This window comes from Maniola jurtina, chromosome 9 (assembly GCF_905333055.1).
Source record: "Maniola jurtina chromosome 9, ilManJurt1.1, whole genome shotgun sequence".
In the NCBI taxonomy this organism is placed as follows: Eukaryota; Metazoa; Arthropoda; class Insecta; order Lepidoptera; family Nymphalidae; genus Maniola; species Maniola jurtina.
The window spans coordinates 2,320,562-2,338,146 of record NC_060037.1 but is presented as its reverse complement, the minus strand read 5'-3'; the positions used below and the strand labels follow the sequence as shown (position 1 = coordinate 2,338,146).

At 36.6% G+C, this 17,585-nt stretch overlaps 1 protein-coding gene across 1 annotated transcript in view; it reads right to left on the bottom strand.

The window, feature by feature from the left end:
• LOC123868332 (beta-1,3-glucan-binding protein-like) overlaps positions 1-16,342 on the bottom strand; it is a 38,453-nt gene extending 22,111 nt beyond the window's left edge. Inside the window, exons 1-5 of the mRNA XM_045910808.1 lie at positions 16,093-16,342; positions 13,411-13,635; positions 12,661-12,995; positions 11,870-12,003; positions 10,599-10,765 (exon numbers count right to left, since the gene is read on the bottom strand). Coding sequence (XP_045766764.1) covers positions 10,599-10,765; positions 11,870-12,003; positions 12,661-12,995; positions 13,411-13,635; positions 16,093-16,216 — 985 coding nt within the window. The 5' untranslated portion in view covers positions 16,217-16,342. The remainder of the gene's footprint in view (positions 1-10,598; positions 10,766-11,869; positions 12,004-12,660; positions 12,996-13,410; positions 13,636-16,092) is intronic.
• Positions 16,343-17,585: the final 1,243 nt, after the last annotated feature.

The following is a 17,585-nucleotide window of genomic DNA, read 5'->3' as shown; positions in this document are numbered from 1 at the left end:
AGTGGAAAAAAAAATTTCATACAAAATTTTACAGGAGGAGTTTTTGGGGAGAATCTCGAAAATCTCCCCAAATGTGGCAACACTGTTTACATATTTTGATACTGCTGGTTGAGTCACACAATCGATTGATATATGTCGACTTTCCAAAATGTTGCCAACTGCCTCAAAAACGTGGTCAAAATTTCGAAAAATAAAAAAAAATACAAAATGGCCGCCAACTCGTTTCACAGAAAGATTTTACACGGTTTCATAATTTTCCTATTAACTACAGGATATACCGCGCCCGATGACGTTTCAATCTTTCCTCTCGCTCGCACCCACGCGAAAGGGGATACCGTGAAAAAGACCGTGTCGAAAATCACTTTTACTTTGATAAATTCCAGTGTTGCCAGTCTCCGGCAACAAAAATACCCAAATGTCATTTGTACGAGCAAAACACGTAATCGCTTATACTCGGATTTTGCGAAAAGTCCGTATTTCGATTTTTTACAATTTCCCGAAAATCTTGAAATTCCCCCAAAAATGGGGTAATTTTTCCCCACCAATCTATACCTCAAGTTCATACGTACAATCGCTTCATAGAAGCCAAATCGCTCCGATGTTGCCAACTTTGAGATATTTAACTTTTAAAATTGCATTTTTTCGTACCTCAAACAAAACTGCCGCCATGACAGCCGCCATCTTGAACTTTTTAAAACCACTCCCGTTCTGTAAAAATACAGAATAATCATGGGCGAAACACGAAAAAATAGTTATCCTCGACTACCCCGTTTCGGATCTGTGGCGCCGCGGTTCGAGGTCGAAAAATCAAAATTTTTAAAACGCTACGGCTCGGCCGCCATCTTGTTTTTTCAATTTTTTCGACATTTCCCATTAATCGTTTACTACTTTCTTCAAAGTTTGCAAAATTCAACGAAATCGGTAGAAAAACAACGGAGCTGCAAAAATCATGTCGGCCGCCATCTTGTTTTTCTGAAATGTCATAATTTTTCCCCAGTCGATTCCCCCACCCGAACACAACTCCCCTACATCACTATATCATTTTCCGTCTCCTTCTAGGAGAACAATTATGTCAATGAGTGAGTGAGTCAGTGGTAATTGAGCTATATATAGTATAACTAGTGTTTTGCTCGGTGCGCGAGCTGCTAAAGCAGCTCACGTGACGTGGTAAGGTTAACTTTTATTATATAAAACCAAATTGATTTATTAAGATAATTCACCCCGAAAAACCCCATAAAATGACAGGCATTTCTATTTTTTGTAGAAAATGTAAGTCCGCCATCTTGGATTTGAAAATAAATGTCATTATCAAAATCAGCACCCTGGAAACCCTGAAAACGATATCCATATTATTTTTTGTAAATTAGGATAATAAGTTAGTAGGGTGCGTGGGTGCGCGGACCACTAAAGTGGTCCGCGAGCATGCAGCGTTTGTTCCACCGAGTAGACCTTCGGACTCTGATCATCTTTTGCCAAGAAACCACTCTTCCATCTTTTATAGCCTCCGAGATAGACACCGACGAAATTTGTACGGCGGCCATTTTGTTTTTCCAAAATTTTCCACTTTTTCTATTAATCGTTTAGTACATTCTTCAAAGATTGCGAGTTTCAACGAAATCGGTTGGAAAACAAAAGAGTTGCAAAAATCACGTCGGTCGCCATCTTGTTTTTCTGAAATTTCATAATTTTCCCCTACTCATATCGCGCATCCGAACATATCTCCCAAACATCAATGTATCGTTTTCCGTCTCTTTCTAGGAGAATGAGACATTCATAATCGCCATACAAAATGTATGGAAAAATAAATTCCGCCATTTTGAATTTTTTTTCTATTCATCGAGTAGACCTTCGGATCTTGATTCTCTTTTGCCAAGAAACCACACTTCCATCTTTTATACCTTCCGAGCTGGACACCGGCGAAATTTGTATGGCGGCCATCTTTTCTTCGCCATTTTGAATTTTTTTTCAGCTTTTTGGCAATTGGATGACGTCATGAATGACATTTGCTCGAGCACCCCCCACCTATCTTCAATACCTTAAGCGGACCCTTCACCCGTCTCCGATGTCCTCAATCATCAGCTTTCTCCATAATTTTGGCTTACTAAGTTTTTGTTTTCTATATAACACCATCAGTGAAAAAAAAATTTTTCATACAAAATTTTACAGGAGTTTCTTAGTTGAAAATCTCGAAAATCTCCCCAAAACTGGCAACACCGGTTGCATATCTCCATACTGCCAGCCGAGATACACAATCGATTCATACATACTGACTTTCCAAAATGTTGCCAACTGCCTCAAAAACGTGATCAAAATTTCGAAAAATTAAAAAAAATACAAAATGGCTGCCAACTCGTTTCACAGAAAGATTTTGCACGGTTTCATAATTTTCCTATTAACTACAGGATATACCGCGCCCGATGACGTTTCAATCTCTCCTCTCGCTCACACCCACGCGAAACGATCGCCCCTAAAAAAAGACCACGTCGAAAATCACTTTTACTTTGATAAATTCCAGTGTTGCCAGTCTCCGGTGACAAAAATACCCAAATGTCATTTGTACGAGCAAAACACGTAATCACTCATACTCGGATTTTGCTAAAAGTGCGTATTTCGATTTTTTACAATTTCCCGAAAATCTTGAAATTTCCCTAAAAATGGGGTAATTTTTTCCCACCGATCTATACCTCGAGCCTATACGTACAACCGCTTTATGGAAGCAGAATCGCTCCGATGTTGCCAACTTTGAGATATTTAACTTTTAAAATTGCGTTTTTTCGTACCTCGAACAAAACGGCCGCCATGACAGCCGCCATCTTGAATTTTTAAAAACCACTCCCGTTCTGTCAAAATACAGGATAGTCGTGGGAGAAACCAAGAAAAATAATTATCCTCGATTACCCCGTTTCGGATCTGTGGCGCCGCGGTTCGGGGTCGAAAAATGAAAATTTTGAAAACGCTACGGCTCGGCCGCCATCTTGTTTTTCCAATTTTTTCCACATTTCCCATTAATCGTTTACTATTTTCTTCAAATATTGCAAAATTCAATGAAATCGGTTGGAAAACAACAGAGCTGCAAAAATCACCTCAGCCGCCATCTTGTTTTTCTGAAATGTCATAATTTTTCCCCAGAGGACTCCCGAATCCGAACACAACTCCCCAGCATCATTATATCATTTTCCGTCTCTTTCTAGGAGAACAATTATGTCAATGAGTCAGTCAGTGAGTGAGTGGTAATCGAGCTATATATAGTATAATAATAATAACTAGTGTTTTGCTCGGTGCGCGAGCTGCTAAAGCAGCTCACGTGACGTGGTAAGGTTAACTTTTATTATATAAAACCAAATTGATTTATTAAGATAATTCACCCCGAAAAACCCCATAAAATGACAGGCATTTCTATTTTTTGTAGAAAATGTAAGCCCGCAATCTTGGATTTGAAAATAAATGTCATTATCAAAATCAGCACCCTGGAAACCCTGAAAACGATATCCATATTATTTTTTGTAAATTAGGATAATAAGTTAGTAGGGTGCGTGGGTGCGCGGACCACTAAAGTGGTCCGCGAGCATGCAGCGTTTGTTCCACCGAGTAGACCTTCGGACTCTGATCATCTTTTGCCAAGAAACCACTCTTCCATCTTTTATAGCCTCCGAGATAGACACCGACGAAATTTGTACGGCGGCCATTTTGTTTTTCCAAAATTTTCCACTTTTTCTATTAATCGTTTAGTACATTCTTCAAAGATTGCGAGTTTCAACGAAATCGGTTGGAAAACAAAAGAGTTGCAAAAATCACGTCGGCCGCCATCTTGTTTTTCTGAAATATCATAATCTTTCCCTACTCATATCGTGCACCCGAACATATCTCCCGAACATCATCGTATCGTTTATTGTTTCTTTCTAGGAGAATAAAACATAAAATATTCGCCATACAAAATGTATGGAAAAATAAATTCCGCCATTTTGAATTTTTTTTCTATTCATCGAGTAGACCTTTGGATCCTGATCCTCTTTTGCCAAGATACCACACCTCCATCTTTTATACCCTCCGAGCTGGACGCCGGCGAAATTCGTATGGCGGCCATCTTTTCTTCGCCATTTTGAATTTTTTTTCAGCTTTTTGGCAATTGGATGACGTCATGAATGACATTTGGTCGAGCACCCCCCACCTATCTTCAATACCTTGAGCGGACCCTTCACCCGTCTCCGACATCCTCAATCATCAGCTTTCTCCATAATTTTGGCTTACTAAGTTTTTGTTTTCTATATAACACCATCAGTGAAAAAAAAATTTTTCATACAAAATTTTACAGGAGTTTCTTAGTTGAAAATCTCGAAAATCTCCCCAAAACTGGCAACACCGGTTGCATATCTCCATACTGCCAGCCGAGATACACAATCGATTCATACATACTGACTTTCCAAAATGTTGCCAACTGCCTCAAAAACGTGATCAAAATTTCGAAAAATTAAAAAAAATACAAAATGGCCGCCAACTCGTTTCACAGAAAGATTTTACACGGTTTCATAATTTTCCTATTAACTACAGGATATACCGCGCCCGATGACGTTTCAATCTTTCCTCTCGCTCGCACCCACGCGAAAGGGGATACCGTGAAAAAGACCGTGTCGAAAATCACTTTTACTTTGATAAATTCCAGTGTTGCCAGTCTCCGGCAACAAAAATACCCAAATGTCATTTGTACGAGCAAAACACGTAATCGCTCATACTCGGATTTTTCAAAAAGCCCGTATTTCGATTTTTTACAATTTCCCGAAAATCTTGAAATTTCCCCAAAAAATGGGGTAATTTTTTTCCTCCAATCTATACCTCGAGCCTATACGTACAATCGCTTCATAGAAGCCGAATCGCTCCGATGTTGCCAACTTTGAGATATTTAACTTTTAAAATTGCGTTTTTTCATACCTCTAACATAACGGCCGCCATGACAGCCGCCATCTTGAATTTTTAAAAATCACTCCCATTCTGTCAAAATACAGGATAATTGTGGGCGAAACACGAAAAAATAATTATCCTCGACTACCCCGTCTCGGATCTGTGGCGCCGCGGTTCGGGGTCGAAAAATCAAAATTTTCAAAACGCTGCGGCTCGGCCGCCATCTTGTTTTTCCAATTTTTTCTACATTTTCTATTAACCGTTTACTACTTTCTTCAAAGTTTGCAAAATTCGACGAAATCGGTTGGAAAACAACGGAGCTGCAAAAATCACGTCGGCCGCCATCTTGTTTTTCTGAAATGTCATAATTTTTCCCCAGAGGGTTCCCGAAACCAAACACAACTCCCCTACATCATTATATCATTTTCCGTCTCTTTCTAGGAGAACAATTATGTCAATGAGTGAGTGAGTCAGTGAGTGGTAATCGAGCTATATATAGTATAATATAATAATAATAATAATTGCAAACTTGCGTGATTACAAAGTTACATTTGCAGTGAATTTCGAATAACTTAAGCGCCTATCTTACTTGAAAATAGACAATAATGAACCCTACTACAAAGTAATAAAAAGGTATATTTGAAAATAGACAATAATGAACCCTATTACACAGTACTAATATGGTGTATTTGAAAATAGAAAATAATAATAGACCCTTTTACAGAGCAGGTAGGCAGTGGGAGTAGGTATGGCATATTTGAAATAGACAATAATGAACCCTATTACATAGTACTAATATGGTACAGAATATGGTATATTTACTTCGAAAGCAACTTATACGCTACAATAGAAATATACAATAGAAAGCGTGAGTCGGAGTCGCACACAAAGGGTTTCATACCATCGCACAAAATTGAAAATTATGTACTTTTAAATAGGTATTTTGGTTTAAAAAATAAAAGAGACACTTTAAAAATATCACATTTCTTGTATGGCCTCTATATTTATTTATTTTATTTTCATTATTTACTTTTATAGCGGCAATATAAATACACAATCTTTCAAAATTTCAATTATCTACCTTCTTTCTACATTTCATGAGATACTGCCCACTGACAGACAGACGGACAGGCGGACGGCGGGAGCTTAGTAATAGGGTCCTGTTGGCACTCGTTGGATTCGGTCTTCGGAAAAAAAGCTTGTTTCTTTTCAATCAATGCTATGCATTGTTTTTACAGACTCAGTCGTTTAGAGTTATTTGTCAATTTTGCCAGATGTGATATGTCAGTAGGGTTGCCAGTTGCCACCTATTAAATATATTTTCTTTTCTTAAATATCACCCGATTTCATATAAGGATATAAAATACTTAGGGGAAAAACTCACGTTAGTAGTGAACTTAGAAAAATATAATAAGAATAAGAATAAGAAGTGTTTATTTATTTTATTTATGATGTATTGTGATTACTTGGTAGATGGTCTTGTTTGCCAATACACAGTCAAATTTTTTATTATATTACCAAGTCCTGATGCCAATATTATGGCCTTATGGCATAAAGCTATGTGGCTGAACTAAAAAAGCAATATTTAAATGACAATACAATGGTTTCAAAACAAAGTACTTTGGAATATTGTTAATATAAACCACGGCACATTAGAAATGACGTTATTAATAATCGGGACCTCATTAACAGCATCTTTAAATTCCAAGATATGTAAACAATCTGTTCTTGTTGAGTTTAAGATTACACTTAATTTCATCCCGCCACTTATTATATAGCATTTATTTGGATTTAATTTGGAAAAGTATAGCAGAAAAATTTACTGCAACAATCAACAACTGGTGGAAAGCCAAAATAAGCAAAAAAAAATTTATTGCTCTCATACCTACGTTACGTTTGCCCGAAATAAAGTAACACGTTATTATAAAGTATGGTTGGCAGCCCTAAACGTCGAGGTCCATTTATGGGCTACCTCTGATGAACATTTGGTACTCATAAAATATAATTCAATTGTTAGTTAGTAGTACCAAGTTTTAAGTAAAATAGACGAGTTTGTGAACTCTACGAAAGAGCTTGCGTTGTATTATTTTTCCCGGATTGTGGTGTTATCTTATAAAATAATACTGTAGTAAAATAATTGTAAAATCAATACCAAAAAGTTCGTGTAGCGAAGTTTTATTATTTTGGTGTTTTTAAAATGGACTATACTCAATAATCGTTAAATTAAATGACTGATACACTACTGTGCGTCAAGATTTTAAAACCCCGATAGTCTAAATTCTGTGACGTAATAGAGTGATATCCTGTGTTCCAGTAGCTGCACGTTGGGAAGTATTAGATATTAAGCTTATACGATAAATTATACATACATAGTTTTACCTAAAAGTTATATTGTATTGTACCTTTATGCTTTTATCGGCGAAGCTTACTATCCCTTATTTTTTTAATATAAACTTTTCACATTAATGGGATTAACATTTCCTAAATCTTCACAGTTGAATTTAAAATAACCGTTAAATTAACCGTACATTACTACTTACAACACACTACATACAACCTACTACTTACGCTGCACAAATATATGTAAATGTAGTTAAACTCATTTTAAGTAAATGCCTATCGTATTCCTTCACTCAAAACCATTTTTAACCCCCGACCCAAAAAGAGGGGTGTTATAAGTTTGACGTGTGTATCTGTGTGTCTGTGTATCTGTGTGTCTGTGTATCTGTGTGTCTGTGTATCTGTGTATCTGTGTATCTGTGTATCTGTGTATCTGTCTGTGGCATCGTAGCGCCTAAACGAATGAACCGATTTTAATTTAGTTTTTTTTGTTTGAAAGGTGGCTTGATCGAGAGTGTTCTTAGCTATAATCTAAAAAAATTGATTCAGCCGTTTAAGAGTTATCAGCTCTTTTCTAGTTTTCTTGTAGAAAAGAAGGTTAGATAACCGTTAGGTTCATAATATTATGTCAATAGACAAATGTCAAGCTGTCAAGATGGACGTTGCCTAAATACATAATTATTTATTTGAAAATGATGTTTTGGAAAACTCAAAAAATACTTTGGATCGTCGGGGGTGTTATAAATTTTTAATTTACACTTGTATCTAATGTTACCATTTGTAGCGAATAGTTAGTTATAGTAAAACAAACAACGTATTTAATTTACTGTTAAAATGAATGATGCAACGGAATCTGATAGTTAGGCTACGCTAGTATTTTAGGTTATAGTAGCTCATCGGTGATGAGCAGTATCCGCGGTAGTTCCAATGGCATTCTGAAGACATTGGCTGAAAAGCTAGATAATCCATTTATGAGACACTGGATTGGTTTGCACATGCACTCTTAGTGTCTCATGTTCAAATTCAAATTCAAATTCAAAATGTTTTTATTCAATTAGACTTTTACAAGTTCTTTCGAATCGTCAAAAGCATCTACCACTGGTGGGTCATCTACCACAGGCATCTACATGGGTGGGTATCTAGTCAAATAAAATTATATTATAATAAATAAACAAACCTACTTACTAACATAGTCATAAGCAATTATCAGGGGGCACGGCAGTGCCTCCGCCAAGACGAGCCAAACGGCGGCCGGGGCGCTACGTACCTTTTTCTCGAAGTGTTTCGCCGTATTTTCGACCCGTCATAACTTCGGTCTGGATGACGCTAGAAAGCTGAAATTTTCAGTCTAAGGTGTCCTTAGCAAATTTACCAAATGTACTAAGTATCAAATATCTAGCTTTTATGGTTACAGATTTATTGATACCTAAAATACGCCGATTTCGTCCCTCACTGATGATCATCAAAACCTCTAAGGTACTTCCCGAAGTCCTAGAAGACGGAAATTTGGTATGTAGACTAGAAATTGCATACAAACTACAGGAAAATTAAGAAATTGGAAATGTCCTCCCTCTACGCCTCTTATGGGAAAAGCAAATCTGTAAATTCTGTTGCTAGAATGCTGATTTTTTCAGAGTAAGATGTTCTTGGCAGATTTATTAAACGCATTGAGTATCAATTGTCTAGCTTTTATAGTTTCAGATTTATTGATAGTCAAAACTTCTAGTCTGTAATTCTAGGGTACTTCCCGAAGCCTTAGAAGACTGAAATTTGGTATTTAGACTAGAAATTGCATACAAACTACAGGAAAATTAAAAAATTGGAAATTTCCCCCCCTCTACGCCTCTTATGAGAAAAGCAAATCTGTAAATTCTGTCGCTAGAACGCTGATATTTTCAGGATAATATGTCCTTGGCAGATTTATTAAACACACTGAGTATCAATTGTCTAGCTTTTATAGTTTCAGATTTATTGACAGTCAAAACTCCTAGTCTGTAATTCTAGGGTACTTCCCGAAGTCATTAAGTAGGAATTTCAAGAATTATGAACAACAGATAAATTAAGAAATCGGGTCCTCCTTCATCCCCTCGTATATGAGATGCATATCTGTAAAATCTGTTGCTCGAATACTAAAGTTTTCAGGATAAGATGTCTGTGGCAGATTTATCAAACGTACCAAGTATCTGTGTTTGTAGAAGTCCTTAAAGACTGAAATTTGGTATATCTGCTTCAAAATTGAGTTGCAAGATTCCACCCGAACAAACATACTTACATACGAGTACATTGCAAGTTGAATAAAAGCTTTTAAAAAAGAGGTAACGATAGAGAGTGGGCCATGAAAATGATGTACCTACAAGAAATATATCCAAAAAAATCTAGGGCACCTGCCAAAAAGAAATGAAATCCCACCAAAAACATTTCATGTAAAAAAGTGGCCAAGACTCACAAGTTCATAATGTTTTCACTGTTAAAAAGTTATGAGATCTCTAGTAGAGCCAAGCCCCTAGCTGAGCTTAGATTTGTGCTGGCCATGGGATCTATCCCAAGTCCAAAGTAATATAGCTCTTAAATGCTCTTGAGTATATCACATTTATAACAATAAATAACAAATCACTCTACTTACAAGCTCTGATTCTACAAACCCTACATCTTGGTAAAAAAAGTACGGCTTGGCCGTTTACAGTTCGTGGATTTTTTATCTGAAATGACATTTAAGCCCGGAATAGCTTCTGCGACCATCACGAAGTACAATACAAATTAGTAATTGACGAACAAACTATTCCTTAAAATATGTTATGTCATGTAATAGTTATACGAACATTAAACGGCCAAGCCGTACTTTTTTAACCAAGACGTAGGGTTTGTAGAATCAGAGCTTGTAAGTGGAGTGATTTGTTATTTATTGTTATAAATGTGATATACTCAAGAGCATTTAAGAGCTATATTACTTTGGACTTGGGATAGATCCCATGGCCAGCACAAATCTAAGCTCAGCTAGGGGCTTGGCTCTACTAGAGATCTCATAACTTTTTAACAGTGAAAACATTATGAACTTGTGAGTCTTGGCCACTTTTTTACATGAAATGTTTTTGGTGGGTTCTCATATTCCTCACTTAGTTACATGTAGATTAGTTTTGTAGGTTATTACATTTTCCTTATTTTCTTATGTTAGTATGGTTAGTAAGTGAACAATTTTTGCTATGAACATGAGCCCCTACGCGGGTAAAGGCTCTACTCAAAGAAATTTAAGTAGGGTAAGAATACAAATATAGTTACCTACATAGAGTAAGTATACACCCATTTATCTTAATTTTTTTCTTGGCTCACGTAATAGGACCTATTCCTGATGGGCGTATGATTACCTGGTAGAAGCCAGTTCCCTAAAGGCATCCGAGCACCGATTTCGATCCTGCCATACTTGAAACTGAAACTCTTCTTTGTAGTCAACTTGGCGGTAATGATTGGCGGTAAGATGTCATCCTGAAAAGCTTCTCTATGACATTCTCTGGTCCCAATCACTCCTGTACAACTGGAAAGGCAAGATGATGAGTGGCTGAGATCTTCTTTGATATTACAATTGAATTTGAATTTAATTTTTTTTTTGTAAGTAAATTTTAATAAATAATACGTCATTAAATTTTTCTTCTTTCCTTCATTATTATTATTGAGACTGCTCGTGCAGATTTAGGCACAAGATCTCAATCTTGTGCCTAAATCTGCACGAGATCCCACGCATGATTTTGTTTTTAACCCCCGACCCAAAAAGAGGGGTGTTATAAGTTTGACGTGTGTATCTGTGTATCTGTGTGTCTGTGTATCTGTGTATCTGTGTGTCTGTGTATCTGTGTATCTGTGTATCTGTCTGTGGCATCGTAGCGCCGAAACGAATGAACCGATTTTAATTTAGTTTTTTTTGTTTGAAAGGTGGCTTGATCGAGAGTGTTCTTAGCTATAATCTGAAAAAAATTGGTTCAGCCGTTTAAGAGTTATCAGCTCTTTTCTAGTTTTCTTGTAGAAAAGAAGGTTAGATATCCGTTAGGTTCATAATATTATGTCAATAGACAAATGTCAAGCTGTCAAGATGGACGTTGCCTAAATACATAATTATTTATTTGAAAATAATGTTTTGGAAAACTCAAATACTTTGGATCGTCGGGGGTGTTATAAATTTTTAATTTACACTTGTATTGTAAAGTAATAATTAATCGAAGTAGTGGCGATTCTTGTCGATGAATATTCATCAATGGCAAGGTGATGACCTAATAATAACTCCGTTAAATTTTGTATACATCAAAAAAATAATCATTGCGTGCCTATAGACAATGGGATTCCCAAAGCTTGAAATCGAAGTTTTTTTTTAGTTATTTCTATTAAAACTCCTCACGAACTTTGCGGTAAAAAAAATATGTTTGTGGTTTTGTCCGAGTACATTGTTGGATATCCTCAATATTACGTGATAAAATTATACTGTATTTCTCCCTTTATTTCAATGCATCATCGTACTGTATTACTGTAGGCTTAGTACTAGTTTAGGAGCTACGATGCCACACACAGATGACAGATACACAGGTCAAACTTATAACACCCCTCTTTTTGGGTTAGGGGTCAAAAACTTATCCGAAAAAAACCTTACCTTTGAGTTAGATCTAAAGACTCATACACAAATTCATCTCCAAATTTCGACTCCAGGGTAATAGGTTTGATGACCAGTTTTCCATCGTTCACTCGAACATTTTTTCCAAACAAGTAAACGTTGAATGGGTATTCCTAAAAGGCAGATAGAATTAGACATTTCATTTTCTTGTTGTTCCTATTTTGTTTGTAATATCCGACATATTGAATTTGCCATGACGTCATTTTATTATACCTATCATCATCATGCTCAACCCACTGCCTGCTCGCTTTCAGCCCGCTCCATCCAGTAGGTAGGGCAGTTCGTTAATTGATCAGTTAGTCAATCAGTAACCTTATACTTTCCTTTTACTTATACATTACTAGTTTACGTCCGCAACTTCTTTCACGTGGGATACACAAATTTCCTACCCCTATTTACCTCATCAGGGGTTGAATTTCCAAAAATCCTCTTTTAACGGATGTCAACGTCACAATAGCTCTACAGCCCGATCCGTCCAGTAGTTTGAGCTGTGCGTTGATAGATCAATCAGTCCGTCAGTTAGTCACCTTTTCCTTTTATATATATTTAGACTAGCTTATATGTCCATGACTTCGTTCGCATAGAGTACACAAATTTTAAACCCTTATGGATTGGATTTTCTCAAATCTTGTCTTACCGGACGTCATAATAACTGTCTGCCTAATCCATTCATTAGTTTGAGCTGTATGTTGTTAAATCAGTCAGTCAGTTCTTTTATAATATACCTTATATAGATTCAGATATCGCCTCACTCTATATGTATTACTTACTGGAGGACCAGGAAACTTGGTTTCAGGCGTCCATACATTCCCCTTTTTGACGCCTGCATTGAAATTGTCTTCAAACAAAAGTTGGCCACTGCAGACAAATCCAGGTACTGACGTTTTAGACGCTGATATTTGACATGGATAGATGTTGCTTTCTTGGATTGGAGTTACTGGTTTTGCAGCTTCAGGGCTTAGTGCTGGAGGGTTTGGGGTGATCCCTGGGAGTGTACAAATTGGAGTATTCCCGGGTGATGATGTTTCAGGCGTTGGGAGAGGTGATGATGATTCTATGGCACTACCATCAGGCCCAACTGGATTGCCTTCTTCATCAACGTATCCTAGAAAAATTAGCACAATAAGTCATGACTGAGCCTACGTATGCAACGTATGTGATAATAACGTTTCGTGTTGGTGCACTTATACCACGTATGTACTCGTAACCTAGGTTTTGTCAAGAAAGGATTTTCAGAAATCGATCAAAGCGATTTACCATGGCTTCGTTCGATATCCAAAAGTCCTTTGTTTGATTGATGCCTGAGTATAAAATGTCTATCTCCCACTTGTAAGATTACATCGCTAACCATGGCGTCAAAGACGTAGGTATAGCCGCGTGCCCGATGTAGGTACTCATTGGTAAGATGAGAATTATACAGGGTAAGGTTAGAATCAGTGAGGTAGAAGGCGACAGGAAGAACGTTAAAATCGTCCTTGAAAATTTTATGATGGTATCGTATGTTGATTCAAGGAATTTACCTGTAACAGTCCATTCCCCATTATCCTGCCGATATCCAAGGCCATCTTTCAGAACATAAGTCCAGAAATAAATTTTATCGCCAATAACCAAATGCGCGTCTCGGTCTCTGAAGAACCAGCGTCCGTTTTTGGGCTTGGTGATATCGCGCGACCACTGGCCCGCTTCCAGGCCCTCCATTTCCTCGTTCAGTTTGCCGTGGAAGGCGAATAGGGTGTATCCATCATCTGTAATAATAAAATATGTTTGTATGTATGTACATTATTGCACCACATAACACAAATGACAGATTATAAACAAGTGTAAATTAAAAATTTTCAACACCCCCGACAAATCATTTTCAAATAAATAATTATGTATATCTAGGCAACGTCCATCTTGACAGCTTGACATTTGTCAATTGACACTTGAATATTATGAACCTAAGGGTTATCTAACCTTCTTTTCTACAAGAAAACTAGAAAATAGCTGATAACTTTTAAACGGCTGAACCAATTATTTTGGATTATAGCTAAGAACACTCTCGATCAAGCCACCTTTCAAACAAAAAAAAGTAAATTAAAATCGGTTCATTCGTTTAGGCGCTACGATGCCACAGACAGATACACAGATACACAGATACACAGATACACAGATACACAGATACACAGACACACAGATACACAGATACATACGTCAAACTTATAACACCCCTCTTTTTGGGTCGGGGGTTTAAAAGAAAACTTAAAATGTAGGTACAAAAATGCGGTCTTCTCACTAAATAGCGATCTCTTCCAGAGAAAACGAACAAATGGACAAATATATGTGCAAAATATTGTAAGTACCTTTTACAGAATGGATATGTTTATGGGCTTTACCTTATATGTATAAATTGTTACGGCTATACTCACGTATTTAGTCGTACTATACTTATAATGGAAATCACTCACGACAGTTTAAAGGTATTATACCTTACTTTATATATTTCAGTAGGTAGATTATTATTTTTAACCCCCGACCCAAAAAGAGGGGTGTTATAAGTTTGTCGTGTGTATCTGTGTATCTGTGTATCTGTGTGTCTGTGTATCTGTGTATCTGTGTATCTGTGTATCTGTGTATCTGTGTATCTGTCTGTGGCATCGTAGCGCCTAAACGAATGAACCGATTTTAATTTAGTTTTTTTTGTTTGAAAGGTGGCTTGATCGAGAGTGTTCTTAGCTATAATCTAAAAAAATTGGTTCAGCCGTTTAAGAGTTATCAGCTCTTTTCTAGTTTTCTTGTAGAAAAGAAGGTTAGATAACCGTTAGGTTCATAATATTATGTCAATAGACAAATGTCAAGCTGTCAAGATGGACGTTGCCTAAATACATAATTATTTATTTGAAAATGTCTGTTTTGGAAAACTCAAATACTTTGGATCGTCGGGGGTGTTATAAATTTTTAATTTACACTTGTTACTCTATGATTATGGAGTTCTGAAAACTATGTATCTAAACATTATATAAGCATTAGTTGAAATGTTTAGTACCTATTCAAAAAGAAATAAAAATAGTTTTTTCATCTCACTAGCTCGGAAAATAGAGCGATGATAGCCAAGTGGTTAAGACGTTGGCTTTCTATTCTTGCGGTCGGTAGTTCGATCCCCGGCTTTCAACTTCTCGGAGCATTTTAGTAATTAAATATTACTTTTAACGGTGAAGGAAAACATTAAAGGTTGCCTGGTAGAGATTGCTCCAAGCAATAAGGCCGCCTTTGCACACAATTGTTTTTTTCTGTTTTCTTCTTACTGTGTTGTTATCCTTTACATGTGTTTTTGTGTGCAATAAAGAGTTTCTATCTATCTATCATTGTGAGGAAACCTACATGTCTGAGAGAGATCTCCATAATTTCTTCAAAGTCTGCTAAGTCGCCTTTGGCTAATTATTAACTATCGCCATATCCTTCTCATACTAACGAGAGACTCGTTCTCAAAAGTGAGCCGGCGATAGGTTGATGATAATGATGATGACGAAAATCTCTACATAGTAGGTATCTATAAAAATACATACAGGTCAAACACATAACCCTCCTTTGCGCTTCGCCGCAGTCGGATAAAAAGTCGCTGTCTGTACGTAGGTACGCTTACATCTTTTAAAATACGCAAAGCATTTCAATGCGGTTTTTAACCCCCGACCCAAAAAGAGGGGTGTTATAAGTTTGACGTGTGTATTTGTGTATCTGTGTGTCTGTGTATCTGTGTATCTGTGTATCTGTGTATCTGTCTGTGGCATCGTAGCGCCTAAACGAATGAACCGATTTTAATTTACTTTTTTTTGTTTGAAAGGTGGCTTGATCGAGAGTGTTCTTAGCTATAATCCAAAAAAATTGGTTCAGCCGTTTGAAAGTTATCAGCTCTTTTCTAGTTTTCTTGTAGAAAAGAAGGTTAGATAACCCTTAGGTTCATAATATTCAAGTGTCAATTGACAAATGTCAAGCTGTCAAGATGGACGTTGCCTAGATAAACATAATTATTTATTTGAAAATGATTTGTCGGGGGTGTTGAAAATTTTTAATTTACACTTGTCCCTAATAGGTAGAGTGATTCAACAGGAAGATTTGTATGTACAGTTCAAAGCAGTTCCCGCGGGATTTTAAAACCTAAATCAACACGTATGAAGACGCGGGCACCAGTTAGTAATATAATATGGATTAAGTTAAAATCAAACCTGGAACGGAAACTCGTAATCCTTTAGGATAAACAGCTTCCAATTTGGCTTCTGGCACTTCATGACACTGCACTATTACAGATAGTCCTAACAAAAACAGTAAAAATCTAAATTTTGACGTCATAGTAACACTAACTGCTATTTTACATACGTGAAGGTGCTCAATGCGAAATATTATGATCGTATTTAATTTATTATATCATAGGTCTGACGTTTCCCATTCGATATAATGCACTAACGATTCGCGGTCTCTCCGCGGTTTTATGTACACACATAAGAGCCGGCTGCCCAAAGTGATCCATCCGTACTTCCGTACTGGCGATACACGATCAAGTATACTGTCAAGTTTGCAGCAGACTTGAAGCGGCGTTCAGTCACACTTAATGTTATAAAACCGACTTCAAAAACCACAAACACTAAAAAGTAAAAAATGACTTTTATTTAGCTACACATGTAATGTACCTAGGTATGAAGTTGAGCGAGCATATTAAAACATAAAAAAATAAAACCGACTTCAAAAACCACAAACACTAAAAAGTAAAAAATAACTTTTATTTAGCTACACATGTAATGTACCTAGGTATGAAGTCGAGCGAGCATATTAAAACAAAATTAGAAATCCAAGAGTGAAGCTCGCCCGACTTCATACTGAGATGGCCTTGCCATCCGTCATACGGTTTTATGACTGTCGGAAATTTGAAGCCTTGCTCTTAAAAACAAAAATCTCGCACGAAAAGAAATAAATTAGTTAAGTTTCTGAGTAATTGTAGGAAAGGAAGTAAAAAAAATAAAAGGGCAAAATAAATTGCTCTAAAGCTAAATTGCGTTAGGGTCGGTCATAAATTAGATAAAAGTCGTAAATTTTAACTTAGAAATCTCTACAAGTGTACAAAATTGTAATCACGTGTTATGCGAGTGGTCTAGACAAGGCAAGAGCGTGAGAAAGCAAAAGGTACGGCCCATTAAGGGATGTTCGAAATACATTTTATTTTCAGCCAATTAGCCATCAGCCAGGGTAATTCTGTGCGCAAGAGTGAACCAATCAGAAACCGAAATTTCGCTGGTTTTTTTTTCATTTCAGATCATGGGCGTGAACAAAAGATATCCGTGTGGACGTTTTAAGTCTACACTGGGGGACCGAGAGGGACATTCGATTGAGGTCTGGCTCAACGTGCAGTAGAGCCTAACAGTGAATATTAATTAAGTGTAGAAATATATTGCAATTGTATAGTTAATAATAGAAAAATTATAAATAGAATAAAATAGTGTGTATCCGGGCCAGCAGAAGCTGATATATGGTGATGTACTAATTTACATTTAATTTTAAACTAGATTATTTGAAAATCAGTTCCAAAAATCTTGAGTAAAGAATTATTTTACAAACTAAATTAGAGATGATATTATTATTTGGATATTAGGAGGTGTTACAATATTGTGTATAACTATTAGATTTGCATCCAAAATTATAGAAATGGGACATTTCTCTTTGTGGA